At 63.8% G+C, this 16,096-nt stretch overlaps 2 protein-coding genes and 1 long non-coding RNA gene across 4 annotated transcripts in view; 2 read left to right on the forward strand and 1 right to left on the reverse strand.

Moving 5' to 3' along the window:
* The first annotated feature begins 3,014 nt into the window (after positions 1-3,014).
* On the forward strand, positions 3,015-9,341 carry SLFNL1 (schlafen like 1). Of its 2 annotated transcripts, XM_072723694.1 has the most exons (6): positions 3,015-3,136; positions 4,092-4,258; positions 5,155-5,709; positions 7,423-7,887; positions 8,048-8,191; positions 8,792-9,341. In XM_072723694.1, the coding sequence occupies exons 3-6, from the start codon at positions 5,323-5,325 to the stop codon at positions 8,912-8,914; spliced, it is 1,119 nt and encodes a 372-aa protein (XP_072579795.1). In that variant the 5' UTR covers positions 3,015-3,136; positions 4,092-4,258; positions 5,155-5,322; the 3' UTR covers positions 8,915-9,341. The 2 variants fall into 2 exon arrangements, with proteins under 2 accessions (XP_072579795.1, XP_072579794.1); XM_072723693.1 differs by lacking the exon at positions 8,792-9,341 and having other exon boundaries at positions 8,048-8,680.
* Positions 9,342-10,731: 1,390 nt separating this feature from the next.
* On the forward strand, positions 10,732-12,210 carry LOC112908257 (uncharacterized). Its single transcript, XR_011994758.1, has 2 exons — positions 10,732-10,873; positions 11,672-12,210. It is a non-coding gene; the product is annotated as an uncharacterized lncRNA (long non-coding RNA).
* CTPS1 (CTP synthase 1) overlaps positions 11,438-16,096 on the reverse strand; it is a 36,014-nt gene continuing 31,355 nt past the window's right edge. The window contains exons 14-19 of the mRNA XM_072723692.1: positions 15,878-15,974; positions 14,944-14,999; positions 14,756-14,852; positions 14,104-14,248; positions 13,544-13,635; positions 11,438-12,271 (exon numbers count right to left, since the gene is read on the reverse strand). Of these exons, the coding sequence (XP_072579793.1) occupies positions 13,551-13,635; positions 14,104-14,248; positions 14,756-14,852; positions 14,944-14,999; positions 15,878-15,974 (480 nt within the window). The 3' untranslated portion in view covers positions 11,438-12,271; positions 13,544-13,550. The remainder of the gene's footprint in view (positions 12,272-13,543; positions 13,636-14,103; positions 14,249-14,755; positions 14,853-14,943; positions 15,000-15,877; positions 15,975-16,096) is intronic.

Genomic DNA, 16,096 nt, shown 5'->3' on the forward strand with positions numbered 1-16,096 from the left:
AAGGTGATCCCCAAGAGTCCTTCTGATTCCAGCAGTCCCCAGAAGCAGACTGTCTGCCCGATGCCTACTGGGAAGGCCGTGTGGAGCTCGTTCCTGCCCTCAGAGGGCCGCGCTCTGGTGCAGCAAGACAGTGGGGAGCACAGAAGCCACACGACGTCCAAGCAGGAAGAACAGTATTAAAAAGAAAAAAGGGGGGAAAAGGAAGAACAGTATTTGGGTCAGCAGCTCTGAGAACCTCCGTGGCTGGGTTCATCTTCATCATCACCGCCTTGAGGTGAGATGCAGGCTCGCCCAGCTTGCATTGTACCCTTTGTGGCGACCTGGGGCCAGACACTCCAGTCCAGGGCCACATGGCCTCATTTCTACTGGGGTCACCGGAGGTGGTGTAGGGGCAGCGGCGCCATGCAGGAAAATCTGATAATAGCTGACACTCTTGTGTCACTGTGGGCCCGTGAACTACTCCACAGGAATTAGAATTGGCCCATTAAATCTTCACAGCAAACCCATCTTCTGGATGAGAAAATGTAAGGTCAGGTCCTAGGAAGCACCAAAGCAGGTGTTTGAGCCAAGTACTCTGAAACCAAGGCCAAGGTTGAAGTTCTAGTGAGTGTTTATTGTAAGGCTTTGGCTGGGTCATTTCCCTTTGTTGGGCCCACGTGGCCATGAGGGCTTCAGATGATGGCCCTGCCAATTCTCGCCATGGCTGGCCCCAACATGGGGAATAATTTATAATGTCTTTTACACTTGGCCCCTGTGAGTTCTCACCACGGTCGTGCGGTCTGGGTCCAGGCTCCCGAACCAGAGCAGAACCGTCTTCTTCACAGGCTCCTGGACATGGGGTGTGGTAGGCGTGCCGTCCGTCCAGAGACAGCCTTACTGACCCCTGACAATGAACTTCTGGGTGTGATCCTTCCCCAAGAGACAGATGCAGGGACTGGAGGTAGTGCCAGCACGTGGAGGCAGGCCAGACACCCTGCAGGGCTGCCCTGGTGGAGCCGGCCAGCTCCCGCCTCTCCTGCCCTCTGGTCGCCAAGAGCATAGTGTACCAGCTTGCTCGTGCTGACTTACTCATGCACAGTCTTGTTTAAACCTCACCGTCACCCTGAGGGACTACCGTGCCCGCACCCCCACACACCCTTTTCAAGGGGGGAAGCTACAGCTTGGACAGCTACTTGACCCCAAACTCCACAGCTTATCAGGGGTGCCTGTCACACCCTCGCGGGCCGCCGTCCCAGATCCTGCTGACCAGTCAGACTCAGGGCTTCCACAGGCCACCTTGAACGCTGTGAGATGGAAACTTCTGCCACCGCAGGACAGCATGAAGCAGTCCTGTTTGGGATAGTCTCTGCAGAGCCCACCATCATCCAGGTGACAGCTCAGGTGCAAGGGGAGCAGCGGGGTTCACCTTGGCCTAGCAGCATCACGCCCCAAGGGACCGTAACTCCCTAGTTTGTAGGCATAACAACTCTGGAGGCATCGCTTCCGGGTCCCTGCGAGGCCCGGGCCCACTGAGCCTCTGCATAGGGAGGCCCAGGGCCATGGCTTTGAAGCCAGCGTCCCCATCCAGGTGATTTACAGGGAGGGTTCACTCACCGTAAGCAACGTTGCCTTGAAGCGGTTGGCATCCCACTTCTACCTGGTTTCCAAGGGAACCGAACTAGAGAGGTAACCAAACGTCAGCTGCTGTAGGAGGGGAGAGGATCTGTTCCCCCTTCACTCTGCCCTCACCCCTGGGATCAGAATTGAATGTCTTCTAAGAAAAAAAAAACACTTTTGAAATGATCTCCTGAAGCCAAGCCTTCTAATAGTGACCCACAGTCATGCGGAGCGGCTGAAGTGGCCTCTGGCAGGCCCGTACCCACGTGCTGCAGGGCGGGGGACACCACTCCGGCAACCCCACCAGTCCAGCCACCCACGAGACGGGAAGGCCTCTGGGACTGGGGGACAGAGGCCTCCTGACACAAGCTCCACGTGCCCCGCCCCCCACCATGACAAGGACAGGACGTTGGCTCCAGCGCTGAGGACCATCAGGACAGTAGAGTCTAGACACTACTTAGGGAACCATCTGCACCGCTCCCTGCCGCTGCCACGCCGTCCCTGTCACCGCTGCAGTCAGGCTGGAGCCTCCACAGCCCTTCTCGTTGGCACCTTCGTGAAACCACCCAAGATCTCCATGGGCTGCAGCTGTGGTGGTGCGCGTGGACCCCTCCTCGGAAGAGCTGGAAGGTGGCTCCCCCCTCCTCCCTGCAATCAAAGCTGAGAACCTTCTTGCCTTGGAGAGCCCAGACCCCCCTCCCTCCATTGCCCTCAGCTTTGTGCAACCTCCTTACCCTAATACCCCAGGTCACCCCAGTCATCAGGAAGCTCCACAGCTGGAAACCAGTCCAGGCACCACAGCAACCAAGCGTCATAACTGCATTAATTAATGCCCGGCCTGTGACACCACAGCCACTGCGGGTGCTTCAGGAGCCCACAGGTGACAAGTCCCAGGGTGAAGACACTGGACCCAAGGCTCCTGTGGGAGGCTGGGGCTGGGCCCTGTGGGACGTGGGTGGGAATCCACAGGCAGGTGCCCATACGCAACAGGAGGGCTCAAGACAGGCCGGAGTGCCGGGGCCCAGGTGGCCAAGGCCTGTGTCCACACCACCTCTCCCCTGAGGTCCAGTTTGCTCTCCTGGCCTCTCCCACCCAATGGCCGAGCTCAGGTGCCATCGCTGCCCCTGCCCCTTCACACACCCATCCTTGTGCTTTCAGGGATCACAACCACGTGGGGCCACCAAGTGGACACTCCCCAGGTAGCACGAAGACAGCTGTATCCGCAGCTGCCCTCTCCCTCAGCTTTGGGTCCACTCACGGTCTGAACTTTAAATTCAAGAGTTGTTTCCCTCTAGGTGCCAAGTAGAGAGTGTCAGGAAAGTCACAGCCCTCCGGTGAGGGGACGCGGGGCTGCTTGTCCTGGAACACCGAGCCCATGTCGGCCACTGCAGTTAGGAAGCGGATGCTGCAAAAAACCCGGTTACACTGCAGTACACTCCAGCGTCTGAAATCCTATTTCCTACATGTATTCAGTGCTGACGGTGACCGTTTCGCGCCCTCCCCACACAAGGACGTGGAACGGATGTTCCTCTCACATAAGGTGAGGAGAGATCCCGGGAAACACGCGATCCAGTGTTCGAAGGGACCCCAGTAAGCGCGGGGGCTGTTCAGGGACTCAGGGGTGCAGACCTCGCACAGAAGGTGGCCTGTCCACGGGCCTTGGGACAAGCATCATGCTGCGCAGTCGCACCCCCTGCCAGGCCCGCCAGGTCCCAGCGCCAGGGCCTCCCTCCCCGGCAGCAGAGCCAGACCACATGGTCCCCACCTGAGTGGCTCCGGATGGCCCGCAGGACGGGGCAGGGCAAGCCGCGGCCCTCACCCCCATGCCCCGGCACCTCACACCGCCTCCCCCGCCAAGCTTCTCCTCCATCCCGAGGGGAAACAAGATGCCCTTAGCTTCTTTGGGATGGCTGTGCAGAGAGGGGGCGCCCCCACGGCCCCACAGGCTCCCCGGCCGAAGCCTCGGCCGCCCACTCAGGGCTTCCGGAAGCTGCGTGGACTGGGCTACCCACATCTGCACAGCGGAAGCATTTACTGCCCCCCCCACCCCCAGCTGCACTAGCAGAGGCCGTGTATCCCCCATGTCTCGGGCCCCGTCGAGCAGCAGGTGACAGGCCTGTCCTTGACAGGGAATGGCAATTCTTGACCTATTTCTTGGGGCACTTCTGGCCACCAGCCTCCTCCCCGGGCAGGGAGAAAGACCTGGAACCAACCGTGCGCGTTGCTTCATCTTGGTAGTAGCTGGGCCATCTGCGCTCCTGAAGCCTGGGACTGGGGACTAAAGAGGAAGGTGGGGACCTGTGACCCCCAGCCCTGAGGCGGCCAGTAAGGCATTGTTGACTCCTGTGAGATCACAGGCAGTGCCTGGCCCCGCCCACTTCCCCGCCAGCTTCCCTCTGGCTGCCCCGCCAAGCCCCCAAGGGTCCCCAGGAGCTGCTGGCTGGGGGTCAGGGGTCTGTGGGAGCTGAGGGCTGGCACCTCCCACGCTCCCCCAGGAACATCAGGACATGAGGGTCATGTCCTTTCCTCCTGTTCCTGTTGGTCCTGAACGCCCCCACCCCAGCCGCACTGCTCCCCCGGCCCTGACTGTCCCAAGGATCCACTCTGGAAAGATGCAGGCCGGTGGCACCCGCCACACAGAGCAGAGGCCAGGCGTGTGGGGGTGAGTGGAGGTGCTGCTGTGGGCCACACAGGGCACAGCTCAGGAGTGAGGCCCCTGGCCCGGCGGGAGGGGCGTACTTCAGGGCCCCGGCTCTGCCCCCCCTCACTTATGCTCTCCGGACCAAGATCGGAGGCCTCCGTCTAGACCAGGAGCTCTTAAGAAGGGCCACAGCCGCCTCAAATTAGCTATGTATGGGTGGAGGCCGTTTTTCTGGGGAGGGGCAGTCAGTGTGCCTGAAGCAGAAAGATGTCTGCTCTAAAACCCCCTGGTTCACACCAGGTTCAGATGAGGCTCGCACCAGGTTCACACCAGGTTCACACCAGGCTCATACCAGGCTCACACCAGGTTCACACCAGGTTCAGCCAAGGCTCACCAGGTTCAGATGAGACTCACACCAGGGTCACACCAGGTTCAGACAAGGCTCACACCAGGTTCACACTAGGTTTACAGCAGGCTCACACCAGGTTCACGAGGTTCACACCAGGTTCAGACCAGGCAAGGGCAAGCAGCACTGCAGCTGCTGCCAGTCCTCAGACCCCTGGGTGGCGGCTGCTTCTTCGAGGTCCCCTTGAAAAGGTTTCCCTGAGGTCTGGAGGCAGCAGGAATCTCTGGTAGCCAGGGAATCCCAAGCTTTCCCTCCAGCCTGTGGACTGGGGGGTAAGACAGGACACCTGGGGCCCGTGAAGGGGCGTGGCGGGGCCCTGAGACCTGAGCTCTGGGCCGTTTGCCCTCTGGGGGGCACATCCCCTCCGTCTTCCCCTCTGTGGGATGGAGGGGCAGGCCCACGCGCTCTGTTGTCCGCCTCGGCCCTGGCTCCCCTCTCCTCTCCTGCGCCTCAGCGGGGCGCAGGCCCCTTTCGGCTGGCCCTCCACCCTCCCCCCTCTGCTCCTGCCCAGCCAGCTCTGCCCATCTGTGAACCTCCCAGGAGTGTCAGTGCCCCCTGCGCCCCCTGGGCGGTCCTGGGAGGAACAGGCGGCAGTGAGGAGTCCCAGAAGCCCTTCTGAGAGAGACCTCTCCAGAGACCCCCAGGAAGAGATCGCCGCAAACAGTGGCAGGAGCCCCTCATGGAGCCCCCAGGCGAGCAGCCCCTGCAAGAGCCCCCAGGGGATGAGTCCCTGCCCGAGGACTCGGGCCTCAAGACCGCACCCGGCACGCACATTCTCTACGTGGGCCACCTGAACCCCCAGTTCTCCGTGCCCGTGCTCACCTGCCTGCTGCGAGACACCCTGGAGCGGCTGGAGCTGCGGGTGCCACGGGAGCACATCGAGGTGGTGAGGCGACCGCGCAGGGCCTACGCGCTGGTGCAGGTGTCGGCTCCTGAGGACACCCTGGCCTCCCTCCCCCGGCTACTGCAAACAGCCTGGGAGGAGCAGCAGATCCCCAAGGAGCTGGCGGCCCGTGGGAAGGAGCTGGTGCTGGGGGAGGGCCAGAGGCCCCCAAACTGCAGGGAGGTAAGTGCAGCCTGCGAACTCCAGAGCCTCGCCCTGGGGGAGGGGCGGGGGCGGGGGTACAGGTGTGTCTTTGAGGAGCCAGGGTTGGATGTGCTACCCCAATGACCACAGCCTGCGGCTGGCGCTGCACACTGCCCCCTCAGCACAAGGCGGTCGTTGGCTGCAGCCTGGAAGCTCCAGCCTGGAAGAGGGGCCACGCAGGGCCTCCCTGGGCCCCCGTCCATCCTCCCTGGGCCCCCCGTCCATCCTCCCTGAGCCCCCTGTCCATCGTCCCTGGGCCCCCTGTCCATCGTCCCTGGGCCCCCTGTCCATCCTCCCGGGGTCCCCTGTCCATCCTCCCCAGGCCCCCTGTCCATCCCCCCCGGGCCTCCTGTCCATCCTCTCTGGGCCCCTGTCCATCTTCCCTGGGACCCCCGTCCATCCTCCTGGCCCCCCTGGCCATCCTCCCTGAGCCCCCTGTCCATCCTCCCCGGGCACCCTGTCCATCCTCCCGGGCACCCTGTCCATCCTCCCTGAGGCCCCCCGTCCATCCTCCCTGAGGCCCCCCATCCATCCTCCCTGGGTCCCCCCTCTCCATCCTCCCTGGGCCCCCTGTCCATCCTCCTCGGGCCAGCCCAGGCCCTAGGGTATGCACTGTCCACTCCGGGGCAGAATCCATGCTGGCTGCGGCGGGCAGGAGAGCGTGGGCTGCTCGGCCCTGCCCTCAAGGAGCCCCCAGCTTGGAGCAGAGCCGGACCCAGCGAGTCACAAAGCTGCAGGTGTCACAGAGCTGTAGGGACAGATGCGCAAGACCTAGGCCCCAGTGGGGACTAGGGAGTGGAAGGACGTCCTAGGCGGGGGGACCATCCTGCGTGCATAAGGACAAGCCATCTGGCGCCTCCAGAGCTCAGGCTGAAGGAGAGCTGGGCCAGGGGCCAGGAGCCAGGCCCCAGGGGCCACAGGGGGGCCTCTACTGGGGTGGGAGCGGCCACGCCAGGGCACTTGGTTTTCCTTTTCTTTTGGGATGAAAGCTCTGTGTTTAGATTGTTGCAGAGCCAAACAGCTCTGTGGCTGGCACTTCAAGGCGCGTGCGCACGTGTGCGGGACAGTTTCCTCAGGTTTCTGATAAACTGTCTTCTCTGGGGGTTGCGGGGTGGGTGGAGGCGTGCCCCTCGCCACCAAGCCCCCCACACACACTGGCTGGAGACTGGAGGCCACCAGGAGCCAGGGACAGCAGCAGAGAACCCCATTAGGGAGGACGGAGAGTCCCCTTGCATCCCAGGGTCAGTGATGAGGGTGGATGGGGGGGTGGGCCTGGAGGGAGGGAGGCAGGGAGGCCGCGAGGAGGCCCGGGCCAGGCCAGCGGAACAGAGCAGAAACGGTGGATGCGGCCTCAGGGGTCCGGAGGAGGCTGGAGATTCGGGGGCGGGGGACGGGTCCGTGGTCCAGAAAGCAAGAGGCGGGCATCCCAGGGAGACCAGGAGGGGGCGGGCTTCTGGGAGCGCCCTCACTCGCTGTCGCAGGGCCTCTGGGTCTGTACCATAGTAGGAAGGCACTGGCCACAGGAGTTGCAGCGCCAACCGCAGGCGGGGGAGCCCGTCGGACCCGCCACGCAACCCGCGGCCTGGCAGGAAGGAGCAGGGGCAGCTCAGAGCTGGACCCCGCAGGTTCCCCGCCCGGGGGAGCAGCCGGGCTCGGGGCTGCTGACTCCCGGCTCACCCCCGCCCCCCGCAGGAGGAGGACAGCGGCCCGAGCCCCTGCCCCAGCCCCCCCAGCAGCACCCCAGGGCGGGCCCTGCGGGGGTCCCGGGGCCAGGCGGGGGGCACGCGCTCTGACAGCGCCATCGCGCACCAGGAGATCCTGGGCCAGGAGCGCCTCTTCCAGGGCGCCTTCCTGGGCAGCGAGACGCGCAGCGTGGAGTTCAAGCGCGGCGGCGGTGAGTACCTGAGCCTGGCCTTCAAGCACCACCTGCGGCGCTATGCGTGCGCCTTCCTCAACAGCGGGGGCGGCAGCCTGTTGGTGGGCGTCGAGGACAGCGGCCTGGTGCAGGGCGTGCGCTGCGGCCACCGCGACGAGGACCGCGTGCGCCTGCTGGTGGACTCGGTCCTGCAGGGCTTCCGGCCCCAGGTCTTCCCCGATGCCTACACGCTCTCCTTCATCCCCGTGGTCAGCACCTCGGCCGCCAGCACGCCCCTCAAGGTGGGCCCCCCGGAAAGGGTCCAGGTCCGTCCGGGCCTCAACCCTGCTGGGCAGGGCAGGGGTGGGGCCATGACCCGAGGAGGGCCCCAAAGCCCCCCACCCCCCCAGGTGGCCCCAGGCACCCCGAGGAGCCTGCCAGAGCTGCTGTCGCCCCCCCAAGGTGATCCGCCTGAGTGTGCACCGCCCCCAGGCCCCGGCACAGCCGCAGCTCTACGAGACCGACCAGGGTGAGGTGTTCCTGCGGCGGGACGGGAGCATCCAGGGCCCGCTGTCCGTCCACGCCATCCAGGAGTGGTGCCGGCAGGTGCGCTCCCGGGAGGGCCGGTGGGTTCCCCGGCCCGGCACCCGCCCCTCCCCACCCCCAGGGGCTGAGGGCGGTGACCCCGCCCCCGTGTGTGCACTCGTGGGCTGGGCCAGCCGGGGGAGGGGGCATGGTGAGAAGTTTTAGGAGCACCCGAAGACTGTACTGCGTTTGGGGGAGGCCCTTACGACGGGAGTCAGTGCTGGACTCGGTCCCACGTCCGGCGCAGGAAAGCAGAGAGGGACAAGGGGCTGATGGCTGAAGGGGGGCACGTGGCCGCGGAACTGGGAGGCACCAGAGGCTGGGTGGGCCGGGGTCTGGGATGCTGGCGGGAGTCGGGTCAGGTGGCTTCCCTCCAGACTCAAGCCTGACTTGTCAGGGGTATGGCACAGCAGGGACTGGCTCCCACCTCGAGGGGATGGCGTGCCTCCCAGTGGCCCAGGAATCACCCTCCCACCTTGGGCCCCCTGGGTCTTCCCTTCCATCGGTTCAACCCCCCACCCGGGGCCCCTGGGTCTCGACCCCCTCCATCGGTTCAAGGCCAGGTGGAGGAGGCCCCCCCAGGCGGCCCCGCCGTGGACTCTGGCTCTGTGGTGCCCGCAGAAGTGGGCGGCCGAGATGGGCAACCTGGAGCAGAGGCTGAAGGTGCTGATGGCGGAGAAGGAGCAGCTCCAGCAGCAGCTGCAGCGGCACCGGCCCATCTCCTGCACCTGCTGCGTCCTGTGAGGGTCCCGGCGGCGGTAGGGCGTAGGCCAGCTCCACCTGGAGGGGGCACTCCCCCGATGGCCTCCCACTGGCCGCCCGTGCGGGGGCCTCAAGCCTGAGCAGATCCAGGTCCGCGGAGCCGAGAAATGGCTCTTCGCACGAAACCCCAGCAACCGTGCTTCCAGAAAGCGCTGCTAAAATTGGCCGGAGCCACCCTGGGGCCGAGCTCTAAGGACCGCCCTGCTTCCTCGGAGGCTGGTTTTGCCCGGCCTGGGTCTCGCTCGGATGCAGCCCAGACGCACCAGAAGGAATGTGTCACTGGGAAAGCCTGGGGAGGGCCCACTCGGTCACATGGCTCCGGGGCCAACAGGCCACTCTGCAGCCCCCACTGCGGCCTTTGCTGGAACCTGTGACCATCACAGCCCTTTAATAAATTCCACGCACCTGGGGCAAGGATGGTTCTTTCTAGGACGCCCGGTGAGCTGCTGCGCGCAGCTGAGTGGGGAGTCCCGTGCCCGCCCCCATCCACGAGGCCCAGCCAGCGCGGGGCTCCTCCCGCCCAGAGCGTGGGGCCCGGGCAGGTGCGCTTGGCCTTAGAGACGGGCCCTCGGTGGCCAAGTGCTCCCGCTGTTCAGTTTCTTCCTCTGAAAGATGGGAAATGGGCACGGGCGGGGGCCCACGGTCACCATCAGACTGACGCCCGTGTCTCCCCAGCACCACCAGCGCCTGCCAGGAGGGGTCTGACCTCCACGCCAGGCTCCCTCCAGCCCCGGGCGAGGATCCCCGCTCAGGCCACCCCCGTCAGGTCCACACACAGAGCGGAGATGGCCAGCGAACGTCGGGTGGCGTCAGGGCACAGGGCCCCGCAGGGGCCCCGGTTCCACCAGAGGCAAAGTCAGAACAGCGGGCCCGCAACTCCGCAGCCCGGCCCTTCTGCCCTCGCCCCCTCCTGCCCCTCGCCCGCGTCACGGCCACACGGCCACCCCGTCCCCTGAACACACTTGCGGCAGGGCCTTTGACTGGCTGCCTCCCCCCCGGAGGGCCCCTCCCCACGCTGCAGGAGCCTGCTCGCTCTGGGTTCAACTTCCCCCTGCCCTGCCCCACTGCACCCCCCTTCCTGCTTCCAGGAGCCCCCCGAACTCCCCTTCCTGCTTCCAGCTTCCTGCCACAGCGCCGGCCATCGCGCTCTGCAGCCTTTCCTCGCCCCCTTGCCCAGCTCAGGCTCCAGACCTCAGGGAGCGGGGGCGTCGGGTCGCGGCTGCCATCCAGAACCTACATCAGGCAGGTAGTAGGGGAAACACACAAGGATGCCCCTGGACTCAGGGTCTGAACCACGGGGAAATACGGAACCTGGTGGAACAGGGCACCGCCCAGGGCCCCGGAATGCACAGCTGCCCCTCCCAGGGCCCCAGGGCTGTGCAGCTGCCAGGGCTGGCGCCACGCTCCCACTGCTTCCCAGACATGCAGACAATGGACGTGTGTCCTGACTGGTCACCTACTGCCTCCTGTTCCTTGGCCCCTGGGCCCCCGGTCACCCCGGCCCAGGGCCTTAACAGGTCTGCAGAGGCTCCGTGAGGACAGCACAGAGGAGGTGCTGCTCAGGAAGCCAGAGTCGCAGGCGTGCTGGGTCCAGGGCAGCTCTCCCGGGATGTGGGGCTCAGAACCGGCCCGACTCTGCCACCTTGGTTGGGGGGGGGGGGGGCAGGGGGCAGGGCTGTTCAGGCCCCCAGGCCCGGGGAGCCGGTACCCGATGGCAGGTCAGCTGTGGCGCGCTCTGGCACGGGCAGGATATCAGCGCACCACGGGGCTCTGCAGACCACCCCACGCCCAGCCGAGGCCCCGCTGCTGCAGGGCGCGCAGCTGTCGTCAGAGCCTTGGTGTGGGGAACGGCTCTCTCGGAAACCATCCCGACTGTGTGATGCGACCCCGGGGCAGCAAGGCTTAGAATTCACCCCATCAGCCATGGTCGAGGCAGTCGAGGTATGAGGCCGGCGTGACGGGCTGGGACACGCCTGGCTTGGGGCGATGGGAATGGGGACAGAGGGGGCGCGGCTGCCTCTGCCAGGGGAGGGCAGACCCCAGCTCTGGGGCCCCAGCGGGGACAGGCGTCCGGGGAAGTCCACTCCTCTGGATCCACGGAGGAACCGCACCACACGGTAACAAAGAAACGGTTTTCTCCCCGACCTGGGGACCCGGCTTCTCCCGGCTGCGAGGAAAGGCGGTGCAGGCTGAGCCTCTGCCCCGCACACCACGTTGCCGCCAGCACGTGGGCTCAGCAGCCAGAGAGTGGGTGGGTGGATGCCAAGGTCACTGCACATGCAGGGAATGGACTCGGCCCAGGACGCACAAGGCCAGGACAGGAGGACCTAGGGCGGATAAAGCCGTCCTGCCGGCGTCGAGCCCTGGAAGAAGGAAAGGCTCCTCTCGGTTTCTGAGCAAAGCTCGGCTCCCCCACTGAGGTCGCCCCATCAGAGGGCAGGCAGGTGCTGAGGGTCCGGGGCACGCGGCCACGTCCCACGCCAGGAGCACGACACACGCAGTGGGTCCCATTCTGCATCATTTATTTCTTAAGTTAGAGAATACACGGAGTCTGGCTAGGGGTAGCGGGCACCGCGGTGCCTGTTGATGCACCACGATAAGAAAATAGCTTTCGGATTGCGTTTCAGCTGCAGTAACATCGTTCTGGAAGCAAGAGCTCCCCTCAGGCAAAGCTGTCAGTACAGGAGAGGCTTCTAGAGGCAGTTTCCCCCAAAGATGCTTTGTTCTTTTTTTTTTAAGCAACCCCTTGATGCAAGGAGTATGGCCCAGCCCCAGGAGGAGAGGCGCGGCCAGAGGATGGGGATTCGGAAACCACGCTGCAGACAGCGAACGAACCGCCCCGCCGGCCAGGCCCCGGTCCTCTCACTGCTCCCGGGGGCGGCGCTGCCCTCCGGCTACCAGCACCGAGCATCCTGAGCTGTCCCTCCGGGCACTGGGTCTGCGCAACGCCTCCTACAGCCTCGGCCTCGGCCTTCCAGGGAAACCACGGCTACCCACATGAATCCACGACGACGGGAGGTAGTTGGAGAAATGAGGTGACCGACGGGCGCTCCCCCAGCAGGGGCATCCTCCACTCCCGCCCAGGGGCCGCCCTCCTCCTCCTCCTCTTCCTCCTCCTCGGCCGAGTGCGGCGGGGCCCACGTGGGGTGTGGATGCCGGGCGCACAGTCCAGGGGCCGACACACAGGATGGGCCACGTGAGTCACAAAGTCTTCCAAATACCTTTGCCCCATAATAAAATAATCTTAATAAAAACATAATTTAAAGGAAGTGTCAAAAGCTGAGTGTAAAATCAAAGCTGTAAACTCTCAGAGTCCGAAGGCTCTCCCGAAGATCGCCCCTGTTTAAAACAAGAACAAAAAGAGCAGTTACGTGATGCACGTTCAGGTAGGAAAGGGAGTTTACAGTCAGCTGCTACCGCAAACCACGCCCGCCCCCGGTGAAAGCCAGTGGTGGGAGCCTAATATGAATAATTAGAAGCTAAATCTGTAATTCCTGCACAATCACACATTTTCCAAATCTCACAAGGCTCCTTCCTCCACCCGATGCCTGCACTCCTGTCCACGCATCAGCGTCCTCACGGCCACCAGGACGGAGGCCCCCATGTGGCGACGCAGGAGGATCCAGGCTCCACCAACCATCCAGCCCCTGACAACGTTCGCTTTCTCTTTAGGGCGGTTTCTCCGACTCGCAGGCAGCAAACCGCCGGTGGGGAGACGGGGTGCATCTGTGCCAACACAACACGGCCCTCCTCCAGGCAAACCCACGGGCCAGGGGGCTCAGTGTCCAGGGCAGGAGGGCACAGGTGTGTGCCTGTGGGACCATGCACGCAGCCAGAGGCCCCGTGGTCAATGCGAGGTGTGCGGGATTCAGGAGGCCGCGCACCCGGGCCGCTTGGTGGGAGCTTTCCCCGCCCGTGGTGGGACCCCCCCACATGGGCCCACACCACATCCCTGCTTCTCCTTTCAGACCCCACAGATGGCTGACACCCCAACCCCCTCCCTCCACGCCCACCAGGAGGTGCACCACAGCAGGCAGCCAACACGGTTGGCTCCACTGTCACAATACTTAGCATAATTTTAGGGCAGTGCCCACAGCTACCCCATGTCATAAGCATATGAACCCTGTCAACGTAAAGATCAACATTCAAAGCACGCCCGGTGATTGTCCGGATCTTAGGGGATTTCCAGAATAAATAGCAACCAACATAAAAGTGTTGTGTGTTGTGTCAGTTTTTAAGCACTCCCTGACAGATGCCCGAGTGGCTGCAAATGTGACCATTCTGTCTCCGTGGTCACCTCCCTCAAGACCTCCGAGTTCGCGGCTACACGAGGTACCCAGGTCTGAGAGCCCAGTTCCCCTGGGATTAGGTCACACCGGCACCTGAATGTAGCGGCGACAAGACCAGTGCCCCGTGACTGGAGCCCCCGGGGACAGGTGCACCGCCGCCGCCCAGAGCGGCCTCACCCACCTGATGCCCACACGGATCTTACCACCCACATCCTCCGGCAGGTAAAGCTCTCAACGCCAAACTTTCGTGGTATCTTAACTCCAGCGTTACCGCCATTAAAACCAACGCACGCAAATACTAGAGATGAGGAACACCACTTACGTGACCATCAGTCGTGATTTATGGACGGGAACTTCAACTCAGTGATTTCAGAGTCCGGGGAGCTGCTGCCACTCCTGTCGCTATAGGTGTCCCTGTGGAATTCAGGCAGTTTATTCACTGTCTCCCACCAAAGGGAGACACGCTTTTCCTCTCCATCCTCCCAACCACCAGCACCACAGGGACATGGTCCGCACGCAGCAGGAGTTGGAAAGATGCTCCCCTGCACCACGTATTTAGCACAGAGATGCGGAGGAGGCATTTTCTGCTTCTGGTTAGATGAGATACACGTTCGATTTCTACTTCACCCCTGAAACTCTAACCACCAGCTCAGCATGAGTAGTAACTGGGCCTGGATAAAGCTGGTGGTGGGGCAGGAGACCCGCCAGGGCGGGGCTGTGGCTGCCAGCGGGAAGGGGACCCCAGGGTGCTCCCACCACCTGCGATCCCAGAGGCCAGATGAGGGCCAGGAGGCACACAAGCAGCCCAAGGACCCCAGGGAGGAGAGCACGCCCGCGGCAACAAGCCGGGGACCCCGACGGACCAGAGAAGAGTGACCGCACCTGGGCGAGAGCCTGCAGCCCTTCTGGAGGTAATGTGGGAGCCTCCCCACGGAGGCCAGCAGAAGCCCAAAGTACGGAGGCGAAGGCTTGATGGGCCTGGACAGGAACTCCGGGTGGTACTGAACCCCAACGAAAAAGGGATGATCTGAAACAGACACAAAAGCACTTTTGTCCTGTGTATCCACACAGAAAAGGAGCAAACCCCGTCCAATGTTTGTTCCTACAGACCCTACAATTATCTAAAAATAGCATCGTAATCAGGACCTGGGTGAAGGCAGCCACAAAGTGGGGGCGGGGGGTGGGACACAGACGGAGGGGGCTCACACGATGCCCTGGCCCTGCCCGCTGGTGCCCGGAGGGCTCAGGAGGCCGCCCCTCCAGGGAGCCTGCCCCCCTCCCAGGGAGCCCACCCCAGCTGGCGCTGCCACAGGATCAAGTGCGCAGCTCCTCCGAGCAGCAGCAAGTGCAAGCCCTCATTCCAAACAACGAGGCCCGAGGCCGGGCTCCCAGCTCCCAAGGCCTGGTCCCCGAGAGCACCCCCCGCAGAGCAGGGCTGCCCGCGCTCACCGTCCAGCCACCAGCTGGGTGCTCACACCCCTGTGCCCGGCACCTGCTGACCCCCCCCCCCCCCCCACATGGCCGCCGCGCTCACCCTCCAGCTCCACGATCTCCATCCTCTCTCCCCCAACATCCTGGCCAACGAACTTCAGGCCCTGCTCTTCCAAACACTTCTTCAAGACTGGATTCACCTGCGGACACGTGAAGAGGAAGTTGGCAGACCTCTCGGCTTCCTGTGTTTCCAGAGGAGAAGCGGTTAAAGGTCACAAAGCGCCTCCTCACCTCAAACCTGTGGCGGTGCCGCTCTTCCAGGTAGTCCGGGTCTCCGTAGAGCTTCCCTGACAGGAGAGAGCACACCAATGCAGGGGATCCTGGCTCACGAGCTACTCGCGACCGCACCTGCTTCTCAGCGTACGGCTGTCACCCAGCAGCCAGGCCCCTGGAGGCCGTTTCTCGGCAGCTCCCGCCAACCCCGGCTGCCTACTCGCAGCAGCGCAGCTTAGGCTCATTCTCGGGCTTAGTTTTACTGACCACACTAGGAAAACCGTAACAAAAACAGACGTTCCCATCACCAGCTCCCAACACGGGACTACTGGGGTATGAAGCCCTTTCCTCCTGGCAACTGCCTGGGAAACCCCCCCCCCCCCACCCCCGACACGTCCAACAGCTAAACCCTGACAGAGACACTCCCAGAGCCACGGTGATGGCCTCAGGGACCCGGGGGCCGGGAAGCGCCATGCAGTTAAGCGATGGTCCGCAGAGCGCCCTGGCGCCAGCGCTGCACCTGCTCAGGAGGCGGCCGGGGGAGGCCCCGAGCCCGCGGACTTGCAGCCGGACTGCAAGGTGGCCTACTCCAGGGACGCGAACTACGACAGACACTGGGACAGAATTTTCCCAGTGAGCAAGGAAACGACGCTGGAGTAATTCTCAATATCTTCCTCCCCCAATTTTCCCTACATCTTTAACACCGATTAGTAATTTTATCACTGCCCCCTCCCGGCCCGCCCGCACCCGAGGCCCCCAGGCCCCTGACCGCACCACCCGTGGGCTAAGAGCCACGCCGCTTCCTCGGCTATTGAGTAGGAAGGGGAAGAAAAGAACTCGCCAAGTGAGAAAACCCAAGACGCCTCAGCCTGGCCCTTCGCAGCCCAGCAGCAGCCCCAGACGTGCGTCCTGGACGTGCCCGCTACAGGCGGGCTGGGGAGGCAGCGCTTACTCATGACCGAGTTCTTGGTCTGGAACAGGGTTCTCCTCTTGCCCAGCCGCATGGTTCCGCCCATCTGCCCGGGATTGTGCTCAGGCATGTCTATGACCTGGAGGCATCCGAAAAACAAGCACACGCTACCACACTCTGCTTCCGCTGGCAGAGAGGCCGCCTGCCCGGGGGCCGGGGCCTGTGAGCAGCTCTGATCTCCCTGCGTGGCGGGGGTGTGAC

The sequence above is a fragment of the Vulpes vulpes genome, chromosome 10, assembly GCF_048418805.1.
Source record: "Vulpes vulpes isolate BD-2025 chromosome 10, VulVul3, whole genome shotgun sequence".
NCBI classification, from domain to species: Eukaryota; Metazoa; Chordata; class Mammalia; order Carnivora; family Canidae; genus Vulpes; species Vulpes vulpes.

Bases quoted from the DNA above. Each gene is read 5' to 3' on its own strand.
- SLFNL1 (XM_072723693.1), top strand. From the start codon at position 5,323: ATGGAGCCCCCAGGCGAGCAGCCCCTGCAAGAGCCCCCAGGGGATGAG. The intron at 5,710-7,422 runs GTAAGTGCAGCC...CGCCCCCCGCAG, and splicing joins GGCCCCCAAACTGCAGGGAG to GAGGAGGACAGCGGCCCGAG. The intron at 7,888-8,047 runs GTGGGCCCCCCG...CGCCCCCCCAAG, and splicing joins CCGCCAGCACGCCCCTCAAG to GTGATCCGCCTGAGTGTGCA.